At 44.7% G+C, this 19,638-nt stretch overlaps 1 protein-coding gene across 2 annotated transcripts in view; it reads left to right on the top strand.

Annotated features, from left to right (window-relative positions):
• Positions 1–15,995, top strand: part of LOC109403367 (putative helicase MOV-10) — a 30,869-nt gene extending 14,874 nt beyond the window's left edge. Inside the window, exons 2-6 of one of the 2 annotated variants that reach the window (XM_029875738.2) lie at positions 9,260–9,992; positions 12,781–12,909; positions 12,974–13,453; positions 14,240–15,269; positions 15,385–15,995. In XM_029875738.2, coding sequence (XP_029731598.1) covers positions 9,260–9,992; positions 12,781–12,909; positions 12,974–13,453; positions 14,240–15,269; positions 15,385–15,750 — 2,738 coding nt within the window. In that variant the 3' untranslated portion in view covers positions 15,751–15,995. The remainder of the gene's footprint in view (positions 1–9,259; positions 9,993–12,780; positions 12,910–12,973; positions 13,454–14,239; positions 15,270–15,384) is intronic. The other variant, XM_029875739.2, reaches the window with a different exon arrangement.
• The last annotated feature ends 3,643 nt before the right edge of the window (positions 15,996–19,638 follow it).

Below are 19,638 nucleotides of genomic sequence, written 5' to 3' on the forward strand. Positions count from 1 at the left end.
TGTTTGGAAATATGATATAACCAACGCTCTCCAGATCATGCTCCACCTGGTTCGCCCATCGTGTTCTCTGCGCTCCACGCTTTCTCGTACCAACCGGATGGTTAGCAAATACCAACTTTGCAGAGTTGTTCTCCGGCATTCATGCAACATGTCCTGCCCACCGTATCCGTCCAGCTTCAGCCATTTTTTAGAATGTTGGGTTCACCGTAGAGTGCAGCGAGCTCGTGGTTTATCCTTCGCCGCCAGACACCGTTCTCCTATACGCCGCCGAAGATCGTCCTTAGCACGCGTCGCTTGAATACTCCGAGTGCTTGCAGGTCCTCCTCGAGCATGGTCCACGTCTCATGTTCGTAGAGGACCACCGGTCTTATTAGCGTCTTGTACATGGTACATTTGGTGCGAGGGTGAATCTTTTTTGACCGCAATTTCTTCTGGAACCTGTAGTAGGCCCGACTTTCGCTGATGATGCGCCTTCGAATTTCACGACTCACGTTGTTGTGAGCCGTCAGTAAGGATCCGAGGTTGACGAATTCCTCCACCACCTCGAAAGTATCCCCGTCTATCGTAACATTACTAAATACCCAGACGGATCTGGTCGTGTTCGGTTCCGCCTACCAGCATGTACTTTGTTTTTAAAGCATTCACCACCAGTACGACCTTAGCTGCTTCGCGTTTCAGGCGGGTGTACAGCTCTGCCACCGTTCCAAATGTTCTGGCAATAATGTCCATGTCGTCCGCAAAGCACACAAATTGGCCGGATTTTGTGAAAATCGTTCCACGGCTGTTGAGTCAATAGAATTACACTAGAACTCCGATGGCGCTGTAGTCAGTTTTCCTAGTTAATTATATTGATGACTTTAATTGTATTGATTGATTGTTTGAAAGTGTCCATCTTGTAAAGGATCTTTTGTTTTGGTAAACAACATTAATTTAACATTTCTAGTACAGTGACGATTCGTTCGTTGAGAGCTCGTTAGATGGGCTGTCTCGAAGATTGAATGTTCACTGGTTGGGTCAATACCCAACTAAAAAGCACTGTCAATGTCAAAATAGATGTCAAAAAGAGTTTGACGTCTGACCGCCGTCACATCACAGCTCCTCTATACAGAAAGTTTACGCAAGTATGTGAGTGTTCCGTGACGTATTTCTCGTCACTTGCGTGTGTCTAGAGCATTTTGATCAGTTGTCAGCTGCCCCAACGAACGAACACGATTCGCTAATCGGGGCGCAGTCGTGACCCAACCAGCGAATCCGGACTGTACCGCTAGTGACGCTGTAAGGGCGTGGCGAACAGTCGCGATATTGGGCTTCTGTGGCTAATGATTCTAATGTTGAGCCCGACTCGTCGCATCACACCTTCCAGAGCGATGTTGAAGAGTAGGCATGAGAGCGATGTGGGTGCGGCGAAAGGAAACTAGTCCTACGGCGTTCTTTTACGACCGCCAACTAGTTTCCTTACACCGCACCTATGGGTAATCCACATCGTCACAGTCCCCGGCGAGATTCAAATGAACTGGATAGTTCACTTGAAACCCTTACGCAGTTTGGCACAGCGTCCATCGTTGCTTTAATGATAGACTTGTTAGAATCCCAAGATGGCCGCCACAACGGTCGATTTTGGCATCTACTCGCGATTTTGAACGCACAAATCTCTTCGTAAACAAAACCAGCGCTCCTGAGCTTCTTATTTCAAGCTTATTAGGGGTAAGCGGGGCATTATGGACACCCGGGGCAGAATGGACACCCTCAATATTTTGAAATATGCGAACTTTTTTGAATTTTTAATGAATGGAGAATATAGTCCATTTGTCTAAAACGTAGTTTCAGGAAATAAACATTCGAAATTAAAATTATACTTGATTTTACACGAAAAAGTTGCGTCCTCCGTTTTTTGTGCATGAAAATTATAATTTTCACACCATCTAAAATAAGATTTAGTGATTAATTTATTGCAGGTCGATTAAAACCTGATATTTCTAGAACACATGCAAGTAGTTTTGCTGTATCTACATGCTTAACATGTTTATATTTTCTTCTTTATTATATCAAAAATCAAGTTTGGAAATATCTTCTGCTGCCGGGGCAAAATGGACACTCACCTTTTTGAAAGAAGCAGCAAGGGAAAAATATAACCTAAATCACAAACCAACCAAATTCTTCGATTTCAGTACATTTTCGGTTAAATGTTCACTATAGTAGACATAGGGTGAAACAAATTGGTCAAAAAACGACAGCAGTGGAAAATAGTTGTTCTAGGCACAGCTGTACATGCCGACAAAAACGAAGCTTTATCCAAAACAGCCTGAATTTAAATTAACTGAACAAAAATGAACTAATTCGGCGTATTATTCATCCATACCTAATAGTTGTTTTGTAATGAAATGACTTCATAGGTGTAAATAATGTACGAAATTCGTAAAAGTCTCATGGTGTCCATATTGCCCCATGGAGGTGTCCATTCTGCCCCGTTTGCTTGAAGACAGTCGTGAAAAACTAACATTTTTCAAAACATTTTTTGAAGTGGATATAGTTATTTATGCAACAAGTTGCAAAATGATGATTTTTTCAGCACGAGTTGTACGTTTATCCAACGAGGCTTGCCGAGTTGGATAAATACGACGAGGGCTGAAAAAATCGAGTTTTGCAACGCGTTGCATACAAAGCTTTTTGTAATTGCAAAAATACCCGTACAGTATAATCTCTCTAGTCACACAAACGTGTACCAGCAGCAACCACGTGCCAACCTCCATGCGCGACAGGACGTAGTGCATAGTATTTTCTTCGATCAGGTAGGCTATGGTAGGCCAACTGTCGCAAGTTTTCAAGCTGTCGTCGTTGTCATGCAGCATCATAAGCAAAAGCAAAAGTTGGTTCAGCTTCTGCTTCTACGCCTGATTGGCAGCTCAAATCAAAATCTGAATTGTCCTGATTCGGATTCGAACTGCTCAGTGCATGTAGAAGCCAAGGTAGAATCAGCCACTGTATCTACGGAAGTAGCGGTACTCAACAAAAAGTGTGTGCTGGCAAAAGTGCCGAAAAGTACTACTTTTCAGAACTCTAAAGAGTGCCGAAAAGTAGTACTTTTCGGCACCTTTGCTTCAGTGAAGAAAAGTAGGCCGTTTTATCATTGGAACCGCGAGTGAAAAGTAGGGGAATTCACAACGCAATTACAAAAAATCATTTTTCTTTGTGAGAATTCTTATGCAATAGATGCTAAATAGACTTTAAAAGGATACATGTATCAAAAAACTAAACTTTTTTGACATCTTGCCAGGTAAAGTTGGCAAAAACCTTAGGGTGTCCATATTGCCCCGCCTACCCCTAAAAGTGAGGAAGAACAGAATAATAAAATCCACTGTTATTTAAACCTTGATTCTTGAGGTGTGTGCGTCTGTAGTTCTGATGCACTGTTGAAACGGGATTTCAAGACATTTGTCCTTAATCAGTCTAGTCAGCTTTCCAGGAAAACCATTTTTCTTAGATGGTTGAGATGTCGTAGATCGAAATAATACTTCTTGATGGTTTAACAGTTTAATAACGAATGACTCTCTTTATTGTAAGCTCTCATATTTATACCCCCACATGACTTTCTAATTCTTATTTTTGATAAACAATTTTATGGTTGTTATGCAGAGGTATTTCGTCGCCTACTCAATTCCTCAACACTCCTCCTCGACGGAAGTATCCTTGCCAGGTCTCGAAACTTCGAAAGCTTCACTCCAAAAAGCGGTTTTGTCATCATGTCAGCAATCATGTCCTCGGTAGGCAAGTATTGTGGGTCGATGATTCCGTCTTGCTTCAGCTGTCGGATGAAATGATGTTTTGTCTCGATATGTTTGGATCTTCGGTTGACGTTGAGCGTGCTCAATTGTTTGATGCAGCTTTGATTATCTTCATTGATCTTCACTGGCAACGTGGTTTCAATCTTCAAATCATCGAACAAACGAAGAATCCAGTTGAGTTCTCTACAGCAGTCGGCCATGGCTACGTACTCAGCTTCGGTACTACTAAGTGTTACGTTATCTTGCTTTCTTGCATTCCATCCGATCATTCCTCCAGCATAGCGAAACAGGAAACCAGATGTTGATTTACGGTCCTTGGAATCTCCTGCCCAATCAGCATCAACGAACACTTCCAGTTGAGAAGACTCCGCACCTAGTACCAGTCCGTGGTCGATGGTGCCCTTCAGGTAACGGAGTACTCGCTTCGCTTCATTCCAGTCAACTTGGCTTGGGTTGCTGGTCTTTCGTCCGAGGATCGATACTGCAACAGCTATATCCGGTCTTGTGTTCACGGCTATGTACAACAATCCTCCGATCAAACTGGCGAACTGGTGGTTGTTTGGCAATGCTTCCGTTTCCTCCTCCTTTGTCTGTATATAGCCGGGGTCAAGTGGAATCTTTGATGGCTTAGCATCTTGAAGTCCAAATCTAGTCAGTAGTTTTTGAATGTACGCCTTCTGGTTCAGTGATACGCCGTCTTGTGATCGTGTAACATGGATGCCAAGAAAATGCGTTACGTCTCCCAATGATGTCACCTTCAAGTTGTTATTCAAATTTTTGAAAACGTTTTCGTACTCTTCTTCGGACTTGCAAACAATAATCAAATCGTCCACGTATACCGCAATGTACGCCATCGTGCCGTCGTTGTTGCGCTTTGAGTACAAACATGGATCGTTTTCCGAAGGCTTGAACCCAAGTTTTCGTAAAATCGAATCGAGTTTCTTGTTCCAAATATTGGCTGCTTGCTTCAAACCGTAGAGTCCTTTCTGAAGATGGCACACTAGGTTTTGATTTCCAAAATCGCATCCAGGTGCACCATGGTGGTTTCATAAATACGGTTTCTTGTAGTTCTCCGTTCAGGTATGCCGTCTTTACGTCCATGTGTTTGATCAGCATATTCCGTTGGTGGGCCACAGACAGCAATGTTCTAAACGTAACCTGCTTCACGACGGGCGCAAAAACTTCGTCGTAATCCGTTCCAAATTTTTGCGTGAACCCCTGTGCCACCAATCTTGCTTTGTATCGAACCACTTTGCCGGTTTCATCCATCTTCCTTTTGAAAATCCACTTACAGCCAATGGTTTTTCGTCCGGATGGCAGGGGGACAACATTCCAAGTGCAATTCTCCTTGTGAGATTGTAGCTCCTCCTCAATCGCAGCTTTCCAGAGCTCGCTTTCCGGACCGTCCAAAGCTTCTTTTATAGTACGTGGTTCGGGGACATTTGGCTTCACCATATCGACGATTTCACTGTAACGGATGGGTGGTAATCCTTTCGTGCTTCTTTCCGATCGTCGCACAGATGGTTCTGGCAACAGCACTGGTTGATCCTCCATTTCGATTCCTTGACTACAATCCAAGAATGATTCTTCCTCTTCTGATGTGGATTGCATATCATCTGCTTCAAAATCCTCGTCAGCGTGGTCGGTATTCGGTTCATTCGGACTACTTGGTTCCAGGACTGACTCGTACTCCATTACTCCAGAAGACTTCGGACTGATTTGCAATAGTTTTCCCTCGTTCAAGAATCGTACATCTCTGCTGTGATACACTTTATTCGTTGCCAGATCCACGAAACGGTATGCCTTCTGACAATCTGAGTATCCAACAAACGTAAGCTTCATTCCTTTTGGCTCCAACTTGGTCCTCTTCTGGTCTGGGATATGTACAAACGCACTACTTCCGAAAATGTGCAAATTTCAAATTCGGCTTCTTCCCGTACCAGGCTTCAAACGGCGTTTTCACGGTAGCTCGGGTTGGTAGTAGATTCTGAATGTGCGTAGCGGTGTTTATAGCTTCTGCCCAGTATTTGTGACCCATTCCAGCATCGATGAGCATACAGCGCGCCATTTCGACGAGACTTCGGTTTTTACGTTCTGCAACTCCGTTTTGCTGGGGGCTATAGGCTGCTGTGTACTGCGGGATGATTCCCTTCTGACGATACAAACTGTCCAATCTTCGTGACTTGTATTCTCCACCGCCGTCGGACCGAACGGTGGCAGGCACTTTTCCGAAACGGGTTTCAGTCATCCGAATATACTCCTCCATGCGTTCTGCAGCTTCGGACTTCTTTCGTAGGAAATATACTGTACAGTAGCGGGTGAAATCATCTATGACTGTCATAAAATATCGGGCTCCTCCTGGAGTGACGGTATTCATGGGTCCACACAAATCGGTATGTACGAGTTCCAACATCCTTGACGACTGTGGTCCGGCTTGCTTTGGGAACGGCAACCGGGTCATCTTTCCCTCCAGGCAGCATTCACAATCGATGTCAACCTCACATTTCTGGATTCGCACGCCGGTAACGAGATCATCACGTACCAATTTTCGGATAGCTTCTTCATCGCGATGTCCTAGTATGCGGTGCCATTTGTGGATGCAATCTTCTGAATGCTTGGCTGTCGCAGCAGATAACGGTACACTGCTCTTCAACGATTCCAGCTGATAGAGACCGGCCTTCTTCACTGCGATGGCGGCCACCAGTGCATGCTTCGAGATTCTACAGATTTCTCCAGTGAAATTTACTTCAGCACCTTTCTCCGTTAACTTTCCAACTGACACCAGATTTGCGTCCAACTTCGGAACATGTAGAACATCCGTGATTGTTACCTGCTTCTCGTCCTTGTCCACTACGCAGTGCAGTATTCCGGAACCTTTTCCAGAAACACCTACTTCACTTCTGTCAGCTAGCGTTACTGTCAATCCGGAGCATGTTTCGTACTGCTTGAAAAAGTTTCTGTCCGCGCACATGTGGGTACTAGCACCGGAATCCACGACCCAAGAATCAATCGTATCCGGTTCATTACGTGTCGCGAAGCAAAACGCTGAGCACCCCTCGGGACGGTCATCTTCTTTCACAGTTCTCGCTTTAGGTTTGAACTTTCGCCGGGATTCGTCCACCTTCGCATTGGATAGCACACGACAATCTTTCTTGAAATGTCCAGGTTTTCCACAGCTATGGCAGATAATTTGCTTCCTCGAGGACTCCACTCTCAGCAATGATTCTCCTCGCGATGGGAATCTTCGGCGCTTCATGGATTCGTCCAACAACTTGCTCTTCACAAGGTCCATGGTTAACTCTTCATCCGAGCGACTCTCCAAAACTGTAGTTAGGGTATCATATGATTCCGGTAAGCTCCTTAATACCATCGCGACCATCAACTGGGAGTAACGTGACTCGAGACGTGAGGGACACACTCTGATGATGTTTCTTCAAGGCTTCCCAGGTTTCTCTGGCAGTTCGGCAATCCCGGATGATCGGATGTTGATTATCTTCAACGAACAGGGCAATAGTCGCCCTGGCCTTATCGTCTCCCTGCTTCCATTCGCTCGTGACCGGATTGGGTACCTCCTCCGAGATGTGCTTCCACAACCCTTCGCGAATCAGCAGCATTTCAATTCTGAATCTCCAGGCTTCGTAATTTGCGTTATTCAGGCGTTCCATCATGAGCTTGCTAGCGTCCATCTTGAAAACGAACCCAAAGTTCCGACCAATCTTCCGAGATTTCCAGAATTCCAACTTCAAAATCTTCAACTTCAGTTAAGGCCCATAACCTCTTAGATGGTTGAGATGTCGTAGATCGAAATAATACTTCTTGATGGTTTAACAGTTCAATAACGAATGACTCTCTTTATTGTAAGCTCTCATATTTATACCCCCACATGACTTTCTAATTCTTATTTTTGATAAACAATTTTATGGTTGTTATGCAGAGGTATTTCGTCGCCTACTCAACTCCTCAACAATTTTTGATCGCTCTGAAGATCTCACTTTCCAAATGGTCGTCTTTCTTGTGAATGGAGCAGATTACCCCTTCCTTCCAGTCCTCCGGTTGATCGGTTTCCCAGATCCTGAGCCGGTGCAGACAGATGGCCAACTTTTCTGGGCCCATCTTGATGAGTTCAGCTGCTTTGTTAGTTTTGAGCTGGTGAATGGCATCTTTAACTTCCCTCACTCAGCGTGGGAGTTGGTTCATTTCCGTCCTCCGCTGCACTGGTGTTGTCGTTACCACCGTTGCCGTGGTCTCCCGACGTTCTCCACGCCATTCTGGTGCTGATCGAAGTCTCCATCGAAGTATATGTCTCCAATATATACATATTATAAATGACAATTCACACCGTCTTCAGCCAGAGGCTGCACAGACTGAACACATTACTTACACTAGACAACGGACAACACAGAACACCCAGTGGCCCAGTGATGAATTTTTCGTTTGACGAAAAGTTTCCATTGACTGGAGCGGGAATCGAACCCACACTCCCTGGCTTACGATACGCCTAGACGACTGCCGCCGCTAACCGCACGGCCACGAAGCCCATCAAATTATATGGCCAAAACGCCCGACCAGCCCAAACTGATGCTTCTACCGTACATTAAAATCCGTTCATAATTTCTTTCAGGGATTATTCCCAGGATCCCAGCACTCCTGCATTGATTACTCCCGGGAGTTCGTTAAGGACAAACGTCTTGAAATTCCGCTTCAATAGCGCATCAGAACTTCAGAAGCACAAATCTCAAGACGCAAGCTTTAAACAACAATGCATTTTATTATTCTGATCTTGCTCACTTGTAATTAGCTTAAAATGAGAAGCTCAGGTGCGCTGGTTTTGTTTACGAAGAGATTTGTGCCCTCAAAATCGTGAGTAGGTGCCAAAGTCGGCCATTGTGGCGGCCATGTTGGGTTTCTAACAAGTCTGTCTTTAAGGTGAAACGGGACGCCGTGTTATTTTTCCTATCTTGCCTCTCTTTCTAACAATTTGCCTCGCGATTTTGAAGATGGTAATCTCGAGTTCTATCGCACTGAAGATGCTGAAAAACAATCAGCATATGCACTGCAAGTGAGCATACACAGTGATAGGTTTTTGTTGCAAAATATGAAGTAGAATCTGAGATTACCATCTTAGTAGCAACAGAGCAATGGCGGATATTTCCCCGACCGTCCCGTCCGCCCTTAAGACATATGTCTTCATCAGAAATTTCTCCCGAAATTTTTCCTGCTTTTATTTCAAGGATTTCTCCTAAGAATATTTTAGGAATTTCTTCTGCGATTCTGCGGACTTGCAACTAAATAGCATTGCAACGAGCGAACGGACGTTCTATACCTACCATAATTTGAATAGTTTATCACTTTCGCCCTTATATATTCAAACGAACGCTTGATAAGTTAATGTAATCTTAAGATAATAGAAATAACCTTTTTTTTTCTTAAAATAATTTGAAACTCCTGAAAAAGCCAATTCCTTTCTCATTTCACAGTTCCGGTGCATAAACGAAGATCGCGCCCTCCGGTAACGCATCGTAACTCTCAGGAAAATTTGGACCATTCGAAATACTCGGCCAAAAACAGCAAGACCAACCACAAGTCCAGTCGGTCCAATGCAGCAAATAAGGAAAACACGAACGGCAACGAGACGCATCGGACCCACGCGAACATCGTTGGTCGCGTGGAACGTCACCGCAATGCCGGTGGCCACATGCGCCGCTGCATCTGCCGCTGGGTCATGACCTATGGCAGAATGGCCGATCCGTACGAGTTTCTGATGAACTACAGCGACGGGCAGGGGTGTGCCGTTTGCCGTGTGAATTTCCACTCGGAGGAAAGCCGATCGGAACACTTCGACGGGCACGGCAAGGAGTTTGCCATCTTTGCGAAGGGTGGCGATCGCCGCGTTACTCGCAATGCTTTCCGGCTGGAGATTAAGTATTTGCCGAAGTACTCGCGGATGATCATTCGCGTCGAGAACGACTCGAATGCGGTAATGATACTGAAGTCGGTGTATCTGATGAAGTTGGATAAACAGTTCGATGCCACCCTGGTGGGACCCCTGCGGATGGCTCCGGGCTACCTGTATGAAATAGAGTACACCATCGAGCACTGCATTCCGAACCACGTCTATACGGTCATTCTGCTGGCGGACGTTGCCGGCAGTCAAGTGGAACTGATCGAGCAGTATCACGTTCAGATGTTGAAGAGTACGAAGATTGTTGGGTAAGTTACGGGGGTTGGTACACATTTATGTGACGAATTTTGCGCCGAACTAGTTGGCGGTAGACTGCATCTTTCCAAAGGGGTCGTATATGATCCCATCGATTAGATCGAGTATAACAAACGTATTTGAGGCCAGCAAGGTTGCGATACCTGGAAATGTAATGTACCTACCTTGTCATTGTCACATGTCACAAGTGGTTCGAGATGAACAAACTCTTCAACAGCTGCAAATACATCCCCATGCATCACTAACACTGCTAGATCTCCCTCTGTCTCCATCTTGGTCGAGTTTATTGTATATATATAGTATATATAGTTTATTGTATATATATATGCCTCTGTCTCTCCCCGCAATCATGAAGTACAGTCGAGTGGTCGAGTTTATCGTCAATCTTATCTTCACTGTCTTCCTGTTTAGAGGAGCATAAGCATCCTCCACTGCCTAGCGAAAGATGTCGATGAAATCAATAGCCCATATGAATAAAGCTGAGTAAATACTATTTACTCAGATCTCTGTGAAGATTCACAGAGATTTGCTCCACGGCTTCACATAGATTTAGTAAAGAGTATTTCAAGCATAATTTTTCAATCCGACGTAACTCGAGAATGTAAACAAATCCGGGTTTACTGCTGCATGCATGATTCATAAAGCAAATTGAAGAATCCACATCACTGTTTGATGATTTATTGTTTAATTTGTTTAACTAAGCATATTCTTCGAAACGACGTATCTTACTATTTTGATGTTTACAACTTTACTGATAGATACACCGTTTTGATATATGAGAAAACCAAACGACGTATCTAGCCAAAATCAAAAGTAGCAGATACACCAAACTGGCACCATACAAAAGCGACGTATCTGGCATGACGTATCTCGAACCAACCCGGTGTATGTGTATTTTTGTCAAAATTCATTGTGAAAATGATATAGAATGAATAAATTTTGTTCCTTACGTAGTGCGTGCAATATCCCTGGTGATGTTAAGCACGAAAAAACTTATGAAAAGTATTTTTATAAAAAACTATTTTAGTGAAATGGTCGTCAACATTGACCATGAATTTACTCAGATCAGTGAAAAAGTTAGATACGTCGATTTGAAAAATTATGCTTGATTTACTCAACTTTATTCATATGGCCTAATGTCGTCCGCAAAGCGGAGGAGCATATGAGACCCGGTGATGATAGTGTCATTCCTCTGCACGCCAGACGTCCTGATCGCTACTTCGATTTCAATATTAACCCTTTCTTTCCCACGACTTTGAACGATTATATCTATGCTAAAAAGCGTTTCCGAAAAAAGTGCTTGAACAAAAGTTATTGCAAATTGGCTATATTTTTCGAAATCAATGAATAAAAATTGGTTGTAAATCAATAGGTTTTTGATTGTTTATCAATAGTTCCACTATTGAAACACAAGTACTTAGTAGTTGGATCAACCTTATAAGGTTACAACCATATTCATAAAATTATTGCATCATATCATCTAATTCCATTTGTCCTGAGTTCGCCGAAAATCGATGGTGCTCTAGAGCAACCATGGGAAGTAGAGGGTTAAACAGTCAATTTAGAACATTATAACCCAAGGTCACAAACGAAGTAGACACGTCATCTGCGATCCTAAATAACACTTGATTTTGATCCATCCAGCGTTGTGCGTAGGCATCAGCTTATTTAGTTTTGTCGGAAAACCATGTTTCAACATTGTCTGCCAAAGCTCACGATTGCACTGAATTATATCTTGCTCAATAAACAGGATGATGAGTCTGCATCTGCAAGTTATTCATACTCCCGGAATTTGTCAAGGATCATCCGCAGGTTAAACAACGGATTCGCCGTTGAATGGCCCTTACGAAAATCAGCTTGGTATTCACCGACGGAGAGCACTTCTATGGGTCACAGTCTGTTGCACAGAACACGCCGAATTAAAAAAAAAAGTAATTACAGCGTCCGTTCGTTCGTTGCAAACCCGCTTGTTGCAACGCTTTTTAGTTGCACGTCCGCTAATTGCAAAATTTGAAAAGTTATTGCAATTAAAGAGCAATCAAGTGTCAAATTTGTGCTGTCAGTCATGCTGTCAGTGCATTTCAAAACATTTTCATGTCAAAGTGACGTTGCAATTAGCGAATGGCATTCGCTCGTTGCAATGTAAACATGTTGCAACAAGCGAACGACCGCTGTATTCTTCTATAGTTAGCACACTTGCTATGCGCTCTTTTCTGTAGATTGGGCACACCATATAATCATCCAACTCGCTGGTGGACTATTTTTCATCCATTCTCGTCCTTCCCAGCTGCCTTGTTAGTTGGTTCCACTCTAGGTTCCACTGCTTTTCGTGGATACACCTTCATTGTTACCATTCTACAGATCTTCGCCACCATTGTTTTGTCTGTCAGCAAATTTCCTTTCCGGTCATTGAACATGGCGGTCGCACATGCGCAGTCTTGTGCTGCTTGCCATTGATAGTTGCATAAAACCTCCGCATATCGTTCTTATCCATGTTTTCCTACGCTTCAGCAATCATACTCTCTTCGTGCCGCCGTTTATTGCTGCAGTTAGTTCGTTTCTCTTCTGCTCTTGTCATCATGTACTGAACCGGCCACTAACATTTGACTTCTGGTGGCATTCTCCTCGTTCATCAGCCGTTGACAGCGTTGCCAGTTTCACAATCACATATCACAATCACACATTTGTCGTTTACAAAGGTGTGGCCAACCGCATAAACTAGATAACGCAAAATTCGTCACGATACTGTTGGTGAACTAATGACAAAACTTTTTATCATAGAAAACCTCTCAAAATGGATATTTTGGCTTATCATCACATACCTGATTATCTTATAACCCTGTATAAGAACAATTTCGAGCACAGCAACAATTTCAACCGTTTGGCCATCCTTTGCTTGGAGAATCTTCGGTAAGTAATGGAATCCTGAATCATACCATTTTACCCTCTAACCTCCCTCCCGAAAATATCACAGCCAATACATGAAACAGGGCTTAACCCCGGTCAACTACATAGAACAGCTTCGACTTCTGAACATGATCGAGGACTACGATCTGCAGACGATCTTTTCCACTTATACCATCCACAACGCCACGGTGACCCCGGCCGAACAGCACCGCCGGTACATTATCCGGGTGGATCAGTTCCAGGTGGCCCCGGCCATGCTGGAAATCGACGGCTACGTCAGGATTACCGTACACCGCAGTGCCGGTCCCCGTGGGGCCAACTTGGAGTTCATCAACGGTTACATCGACGTGATCACCGAGGACGAGATCATCGTAACGATGCAGACGCCGGTTCGGTTCCATCTGCCGTGCAAGGTGGAGTTTCCGCTGAACCGCACCCAGTACAAGTTGGAGTACAACGCGTTGAATCTGATCAGTCGGGTCGATCTGGAGAAGTTTCTCTTTCCGAAATCGCTGCCCAAGAAGAAGAAACCCGTGAGGCAAACTGAGTAAGTACTGTGCATATGGTTGATTTTGTTTCTGTCTTTTGTCTGTGCTTCGACTCTTGCTACGTTGAGAATCTTGTAGTTAATCTTATCAAACGTGCAAGTGCCGCAACATGTTATGAATAGAAAATATCGAACCGAGGAAACTTGCTAGTGCAAACAAAAACTTTTATTATTCTAGTGTGTTAGACTTGTAAACGTGAAGCACTTGAAGGCAAAGTGCGTTTAATAGATAAATTTGTTAAAAAAAAAGTATGACTTGTTTAGGTGGGATTCAAACCCGCGACTCCGTATCGCTAGTCCAGCGCTTTAACCAATTAAGCCACAGAACAAGTTACGATTCTATGGAATAGCAGCCAAACTTGATAGGTACAAAGCGCCACCCTAACCGGGATGGTCATTTACAACTTTATGACTTCTTCCGGTTTTAGATGTCAACCCAATGAGAGTCTAATAGAGGTGTGGAAGAAGATACTTTGTGTACGGATGTCGGAGTATTTGAGGCTCGCGCTGGTGCGTGAATTGCCATTTGTTAAATAAGGGAAAGAATAGATATAATGATACAAAGTAGGAGGGAAGGAACGGTCTATGAATGGAACCCAGAACCTTCTGTATGTGGTTCAGAAACGGTATTATTCAGCAAATGTCGTCCGAGAAAAACATATGTACGATAATGCTACTCTGCCAATTTAATACTACCCTTTCACTTTCGACTGATTTCAACACCACCACCATTCGATTGCACATTCACATATAAAGCTCACGAACCCATTACCAATGCCTTCACAGATTCCGTTGGTTTCAGCCGACGATCGCGGATAACCGCGAGCAAATGACAGCCATCCGTAACATCGTCAACATGACGGCCTATCCGGCACCGTACATTCTGTTCGGACCGCCAGGAACCGGCAAAACTTCCACCATCGTAGAGGCCGTCCTCCAGATATGGAGGAATCAACCCAAAGCGAACGTGCTGGTGGCCGCGTCATCCAACCTGGCCTGCGACGAGTTAACCAAACGGCTGAAGCAGTTTATACCGGAAGAGGAAATCTTCAGGTTCTTCTCTCGATCGTGTGAGCGCAATATCGACGGAATCGACATCGGAATCTTGGAGATCTCGAACCTGGCCACGGGCGTTTACGAAGTGCCTTCGTATGAGCATGTCTATAAATGTCGCGTGACCGTCAGTACCGTAACGAACTGTGGCAGATTCGCCCAGGCTAGCATAAGTCCCACTTTTTTCGATTATATCTTCATCGACGAATGTGGCAGTGCCAAGGAGATATCCGCTCTGGTTCCCATAGCGGGTGTTTGCACCGAAGGTTCCAAAATTCACGCCAGCATCATCTTGGCCGGTGATCCGAAACAGCTGGGACCAGTGGTCCGTATGGAGTATCTGAAGCAAACCGTCCACAACACTTCGCTGCTGGATCGTCTCATGTCCCACGGTGTCTACAAAAGGCAGCAGGGTCAATACAACCCGCAGGTCATAACGAAACTGTTGGACAACTACCGATCACACAATTTCTTAATCCACTACTCGAACCAGTGGTTCTACGACAACGAACTGCGAGCTCGGGCTGCTCCGGATCTGGCGGATTGGGCCATCGGTTGGGACTACCTGCCGAATCCGGCCTTCCCGATCATTATGCACTCGGTGGTCGGCTTGACGCGGATGGACCGGCAGTGTCTGAGTTCGTTCAACAAGGAAGAAGCGCGGTGCGTTCTGCAGTATATCCAGAAAATTCTTTCCGATGGAATCAACGATCGGCAGATACGGGAGGAAGACATCGGCGTCGTGACGCCGTACGCCAAACAGGTGAGTGTAATGTGTTCTGATACTCCGATAAGACAGTTCATTATCAAACTATCTCATTTTGTTATCCGCCCTTGCTCGGCCATATCATAACCGACTCCCTTTTTTTATCACCCAGGTATCCTACCTGCGGCACGGTTGCCGCAACTACGGCTGGGAAAATGTGGAAGTGGGCTCGACGGAGCAGTACCAAGGTCGCGAGAAGCCCATCATGATCCTGTCGACGGTCCGTTCGCAGCGCGACCACGTTGGGTTTCTGTCCAATAGCAAGCGTCTGAACGTGGCCATTACCCGTGCGCGGGCCCTGATGATCATCGTGGGCAATCCGGACACACTGCAACGCGATCCCCACTGGTATCGCCTGCTGCGATACATATCGGAAAACCAGGGCGTCCGGGGGGTGGACTTTAACCTTAAGAAGCCCGACATCGACCTGTCGGGTCAACCGTTTTCGTATGCGCTGGAAGAGGCCGATTTTGCTTGATATTTTGTTTGATGAACCAAGTTTTTTTTCTCCTCTCCTGAATTTTGAAGGGGCATTTGTTTGTGATTTTTTTTGTCAAAGAACATTATTTACCAACCAAAGTGCCATTAATACCTGACTTGCTAAAATGCATACGTTGCTGTAAGCGTTTCTGTGTTGAATTCGTTTTAGAGAACATCGAAAAGCAATTTATTTTACTATCATAACCATTCCATTAAATATATATACATTTTCTGCTATTATTACGAATGTGTTTATTTTCCTATTTGATGATTTTTCGTGACTTCGTGGTGGTGGTGGTGGTTAAACAGTTTTCCTGGAAAACCATGTTCGGTTATTAAGTAGTTCAGATTTTATTTGAATTCCACACTGGCTTACAACTAATAAACGGGTGGTGAGTTCGTATAAGCTATGGCAGATTATGCACGAATACGAATTCCCGAATAACAAACACGATTGATCAATGTGACGATGGGTCGAACGATGTGCGTACCTAGTAGCGTGGGACACAAAAAGACATTTTACTCCTGTACACTTTTTGAGTTCCATTTTGGCCCCATATCAACTGTGCAAAATTTCAGCGCGATCGGAGAAACTATATTTTAGCGCCAGCCGTTTTCAGTTTTCATACGATTTACTATGGGGAAAATCACTTAACCCCTAAAAATATATCGATGAATGATTTCTGTTGGAAATATTACGAGGAACCAACCCTCCGAAGACCGCAAAGCGATCTAAGGCATGTGGAAAAAGCCTGGGAAACAGTTATTGACTGAAATTCGAATAGCATGGAAACGCTGTTTAACCCTTTAACGCTCATGGTGTCTGTAGAGCACCATCACTTTTTGGCCAATCCGACCTAAACCAATTCACTTCAATGTGTTATAAAAGCATTTGGGAAGAGGTTATAAGCTTATTAGAGAACTTGTACACTCTAATTATTCATTCAATAGTGAAACTATTGATAAACAATCAATAACTATTGATAAACAATTAAAAACTTTTTTACAATTTCGATAAATTTAAGTGATATCTAACAACTTTTGTTCGAGCACTTTTTGTTCATAGCATTTTTTAGCATTCAAAAGTTTGAAAGAAGTCGTGGGCGGGAAGGGGTTAACATGTAAGGAATAACAATAAATAATAAAATCTCGTCATTTTATTGATCGGGTAAAACTTAATAACATTTCCCACGAACGTCGCATCGCTTTGCGATCTTCGGAGGTCTGATTCCTGTGGAAGTATACACTGACCACCTTCTGCTTAACCCAAGTTTAGAGTGTATTCATCCCCGAAGTTGACACCAATACAACGAGACAGCGACGAGCTGGCGATGCAGTCGTCGCTACCTATTCATAAGTTTTCTTTCACTCGAGAAGAGCGGTCAATAAAAAGTTGCTTTCCCGCATTGTTGAGTCGTCGCGTTTTATTTCTGCTGGTGCTCCTTTTTCGGACGTTCGCTGAAGTCGTTTCGCTTCCCTGTTGGTCGTAATCCACAACAGGTTATGTGGCCCAGCAAGTGAAATAGTGAAAAAGTGAACAATTAAAGAAAATTCGCGGTGACGGTGGAAAAATCTGGTTGAACTTTTTTTCGTGAAATTTCTACCACGCGGTCGCGACCGGAACAAAATGGCGGACGCTGCAAAAGTTTCCTTCCCCAAGTTGAACCAACAAAACTGGGCTTCGTGGAAACAACGAATGGAGTGGTTGTTGGAAAAGGAAGATTTGTGGGAGGTGGTCAGCGGCGTGCAGCCGGACCCGGCTGATGTGACCGATGATTGGCGGAATAAAGATCGAAAGGCTCGGGCGAATATCGGACTGTTCTTGGAAGAGAGTCAGTTCAAGTTAGTGAAGAGTGCAACCAGTGCGCAGGGAATGTGGAACGCTCTTAAGGAGAGCCATGAAAAAGCAACGATGTCCACGATAGTACATTATTTGAGTTTGCTTTGTGGTGCGAATATGAGTGAAAGTGACAGCATGGAAGATCATTTGAATTCCATGGAGGATTTATTTGACAAGCTGGCAGCCGCCGGACAGAATTTGGATGTGCCGCTACAGATTGCGATGATCTTCCGCAGTGTTCCGCCCTCGTACCGTACGCTCGTACAGAGCCTGCAAACTCGGGCGGATGCAAATTGGACTGTCGCGTCGGTGAAAGCAAGTTTGCTGGACGAATACAGTCAGCGAATTGATGCCTGGTTTACATGAAGCAAGTGACTTGATTCAAGTCAATGGAAAATGCCAAATTGAATGCGAATTGAACGTGTAAACATCACCGTTCATCTCAGTTGAGCAACTGACTTGACTTGAACGAAAGTTGAACATGTTCAACTTTTTTGTTCAAGTCAAACGAAGTCATCTCACTTGCCCCGTCTGAACACGCGATTCATGTGAGTTGAATTCAAGTCATCTGTCAAATGAGCTGAATTCAATTCAGTTTGCTTACGCACCGCACGAGTTGAAGAATGTAAACACTTGCTTCAATTGAGATGCATTCAAGACGGCATGATGCATGCAAGTGGACACCCAAGTCATTTGCTCAGTCTAAACACGTCATTCCATTGGATTGAACATGTTTGAGAAGTTTGCAACTCACATGCTCGTTTCAATTGAACAGTCTAAACCAGGCATGAGCGTGGTGATCGTGTGTCGCGGGATCTGAAAGCGATGAAAACGGACGTGGCTAGTGAGCGGAAGGAAAAAGTGTGCTTTTTTTGCAAACAACCGGGACACTTTAAGAAGAACTGTAAGAAGTGGTTGTCTGTGAAAAGTGATCCGAACAAAATCCGGGAGAACAAGGATGGAAGCTCGAAAGACAAAAGTGCGAAGAACAAACAAGCTCACGGAGCTGGAAGTGCGGTTTGCTTTATGGCGGGCGGCGGTCTATCGGGTTGGGTAATCGATAGTGGCGCAACGTGTCATATGACCAGCGACCGGTCATTCTTCGCGGCGTTGAATACGAGTGCTTTTTCGAGCGTCGTTGGCTGACGGTAAGAAGACCGGCGTCGGCGGTGTCGGTCACGGTATCGTATTCGGAATGGACGGACAAGGTGACAGTGTTGAGATTACGCTGAAGGACGTATTATACGTCCCGGAGCTCGATGGAGGTCTGATATCGGTCGGACAGTTGGTCGCGAAGAACTTCGTCGTCCAGTTCAAGGAGCAAGTGTGTGAAATAAAGAACCAGGCTGGTGAAATTGTCGTCGTGGGAGACAAAGTCGGTGCTCTATACCGGCTTGGTGTGGAGCAAGGAGCCAAGAAAATTGGCAGCGGCCATGGGAACTGCCAGCACCTCTGGCATAGGAGGATCGGCCACCGCGACCCCAAAGTCATGCACATCATGGAAAAGGACAAGTCGGTAAGTGGATTTCATTTTAATGATTGTGGGATTAGAATCACTTGCGAGTGTTGCTTGAAGGGCAAGCTGGCGAGACAGCCGTTTCCGGCTAAGCAAGCGAGGAGCACCACACGTCCCCTGGAGATAATTCACACCGACTTATGCGGTCCAATGGAGACGGTCACTCCTTCCGGTAACCGCTACATAATGACTTTAATCGATGATTTTAGTCGGTATACTGTAGTTTATCTACTTCGCAAGAAGAGTGAGGCGGCCTCGAAGATAAAGGAGTATGTTCGCTGGGTGAAAAACCTATTCGGCAGAAAGCCTCTCGTGATCCGCTCCGACGGAGGCGGCGAGTTCATGAACCGTGACTTGCAAGCATTATACGAAAGCGAAGGGATAAAAGCCCAGTTTACGACTCCGTATTCACCCCAACAAAACGGAGTCGCCGAACGGAAAAACAGATCGCTGCAAGAAATGGCGATTTGTTTGTTGGCGGATGCGAATATGACCAAGCTGTACTGGGGAGAAGCGGTGATGACGGCAGC

The sequence above is a fragment of the Aedes albopictus genome, chromosome 3, assembly GCF_035046485.1.
Source record: "Aedes albopictus strain Foshan chromosome 3, AalbF5, whole genome shotgun sequence".
Lineage (NCBI taxonomy): Eukaryota > Metazoa > Arthropoda > Insecta > Diptera > Culicidae > Aedes > Aedes albopictus.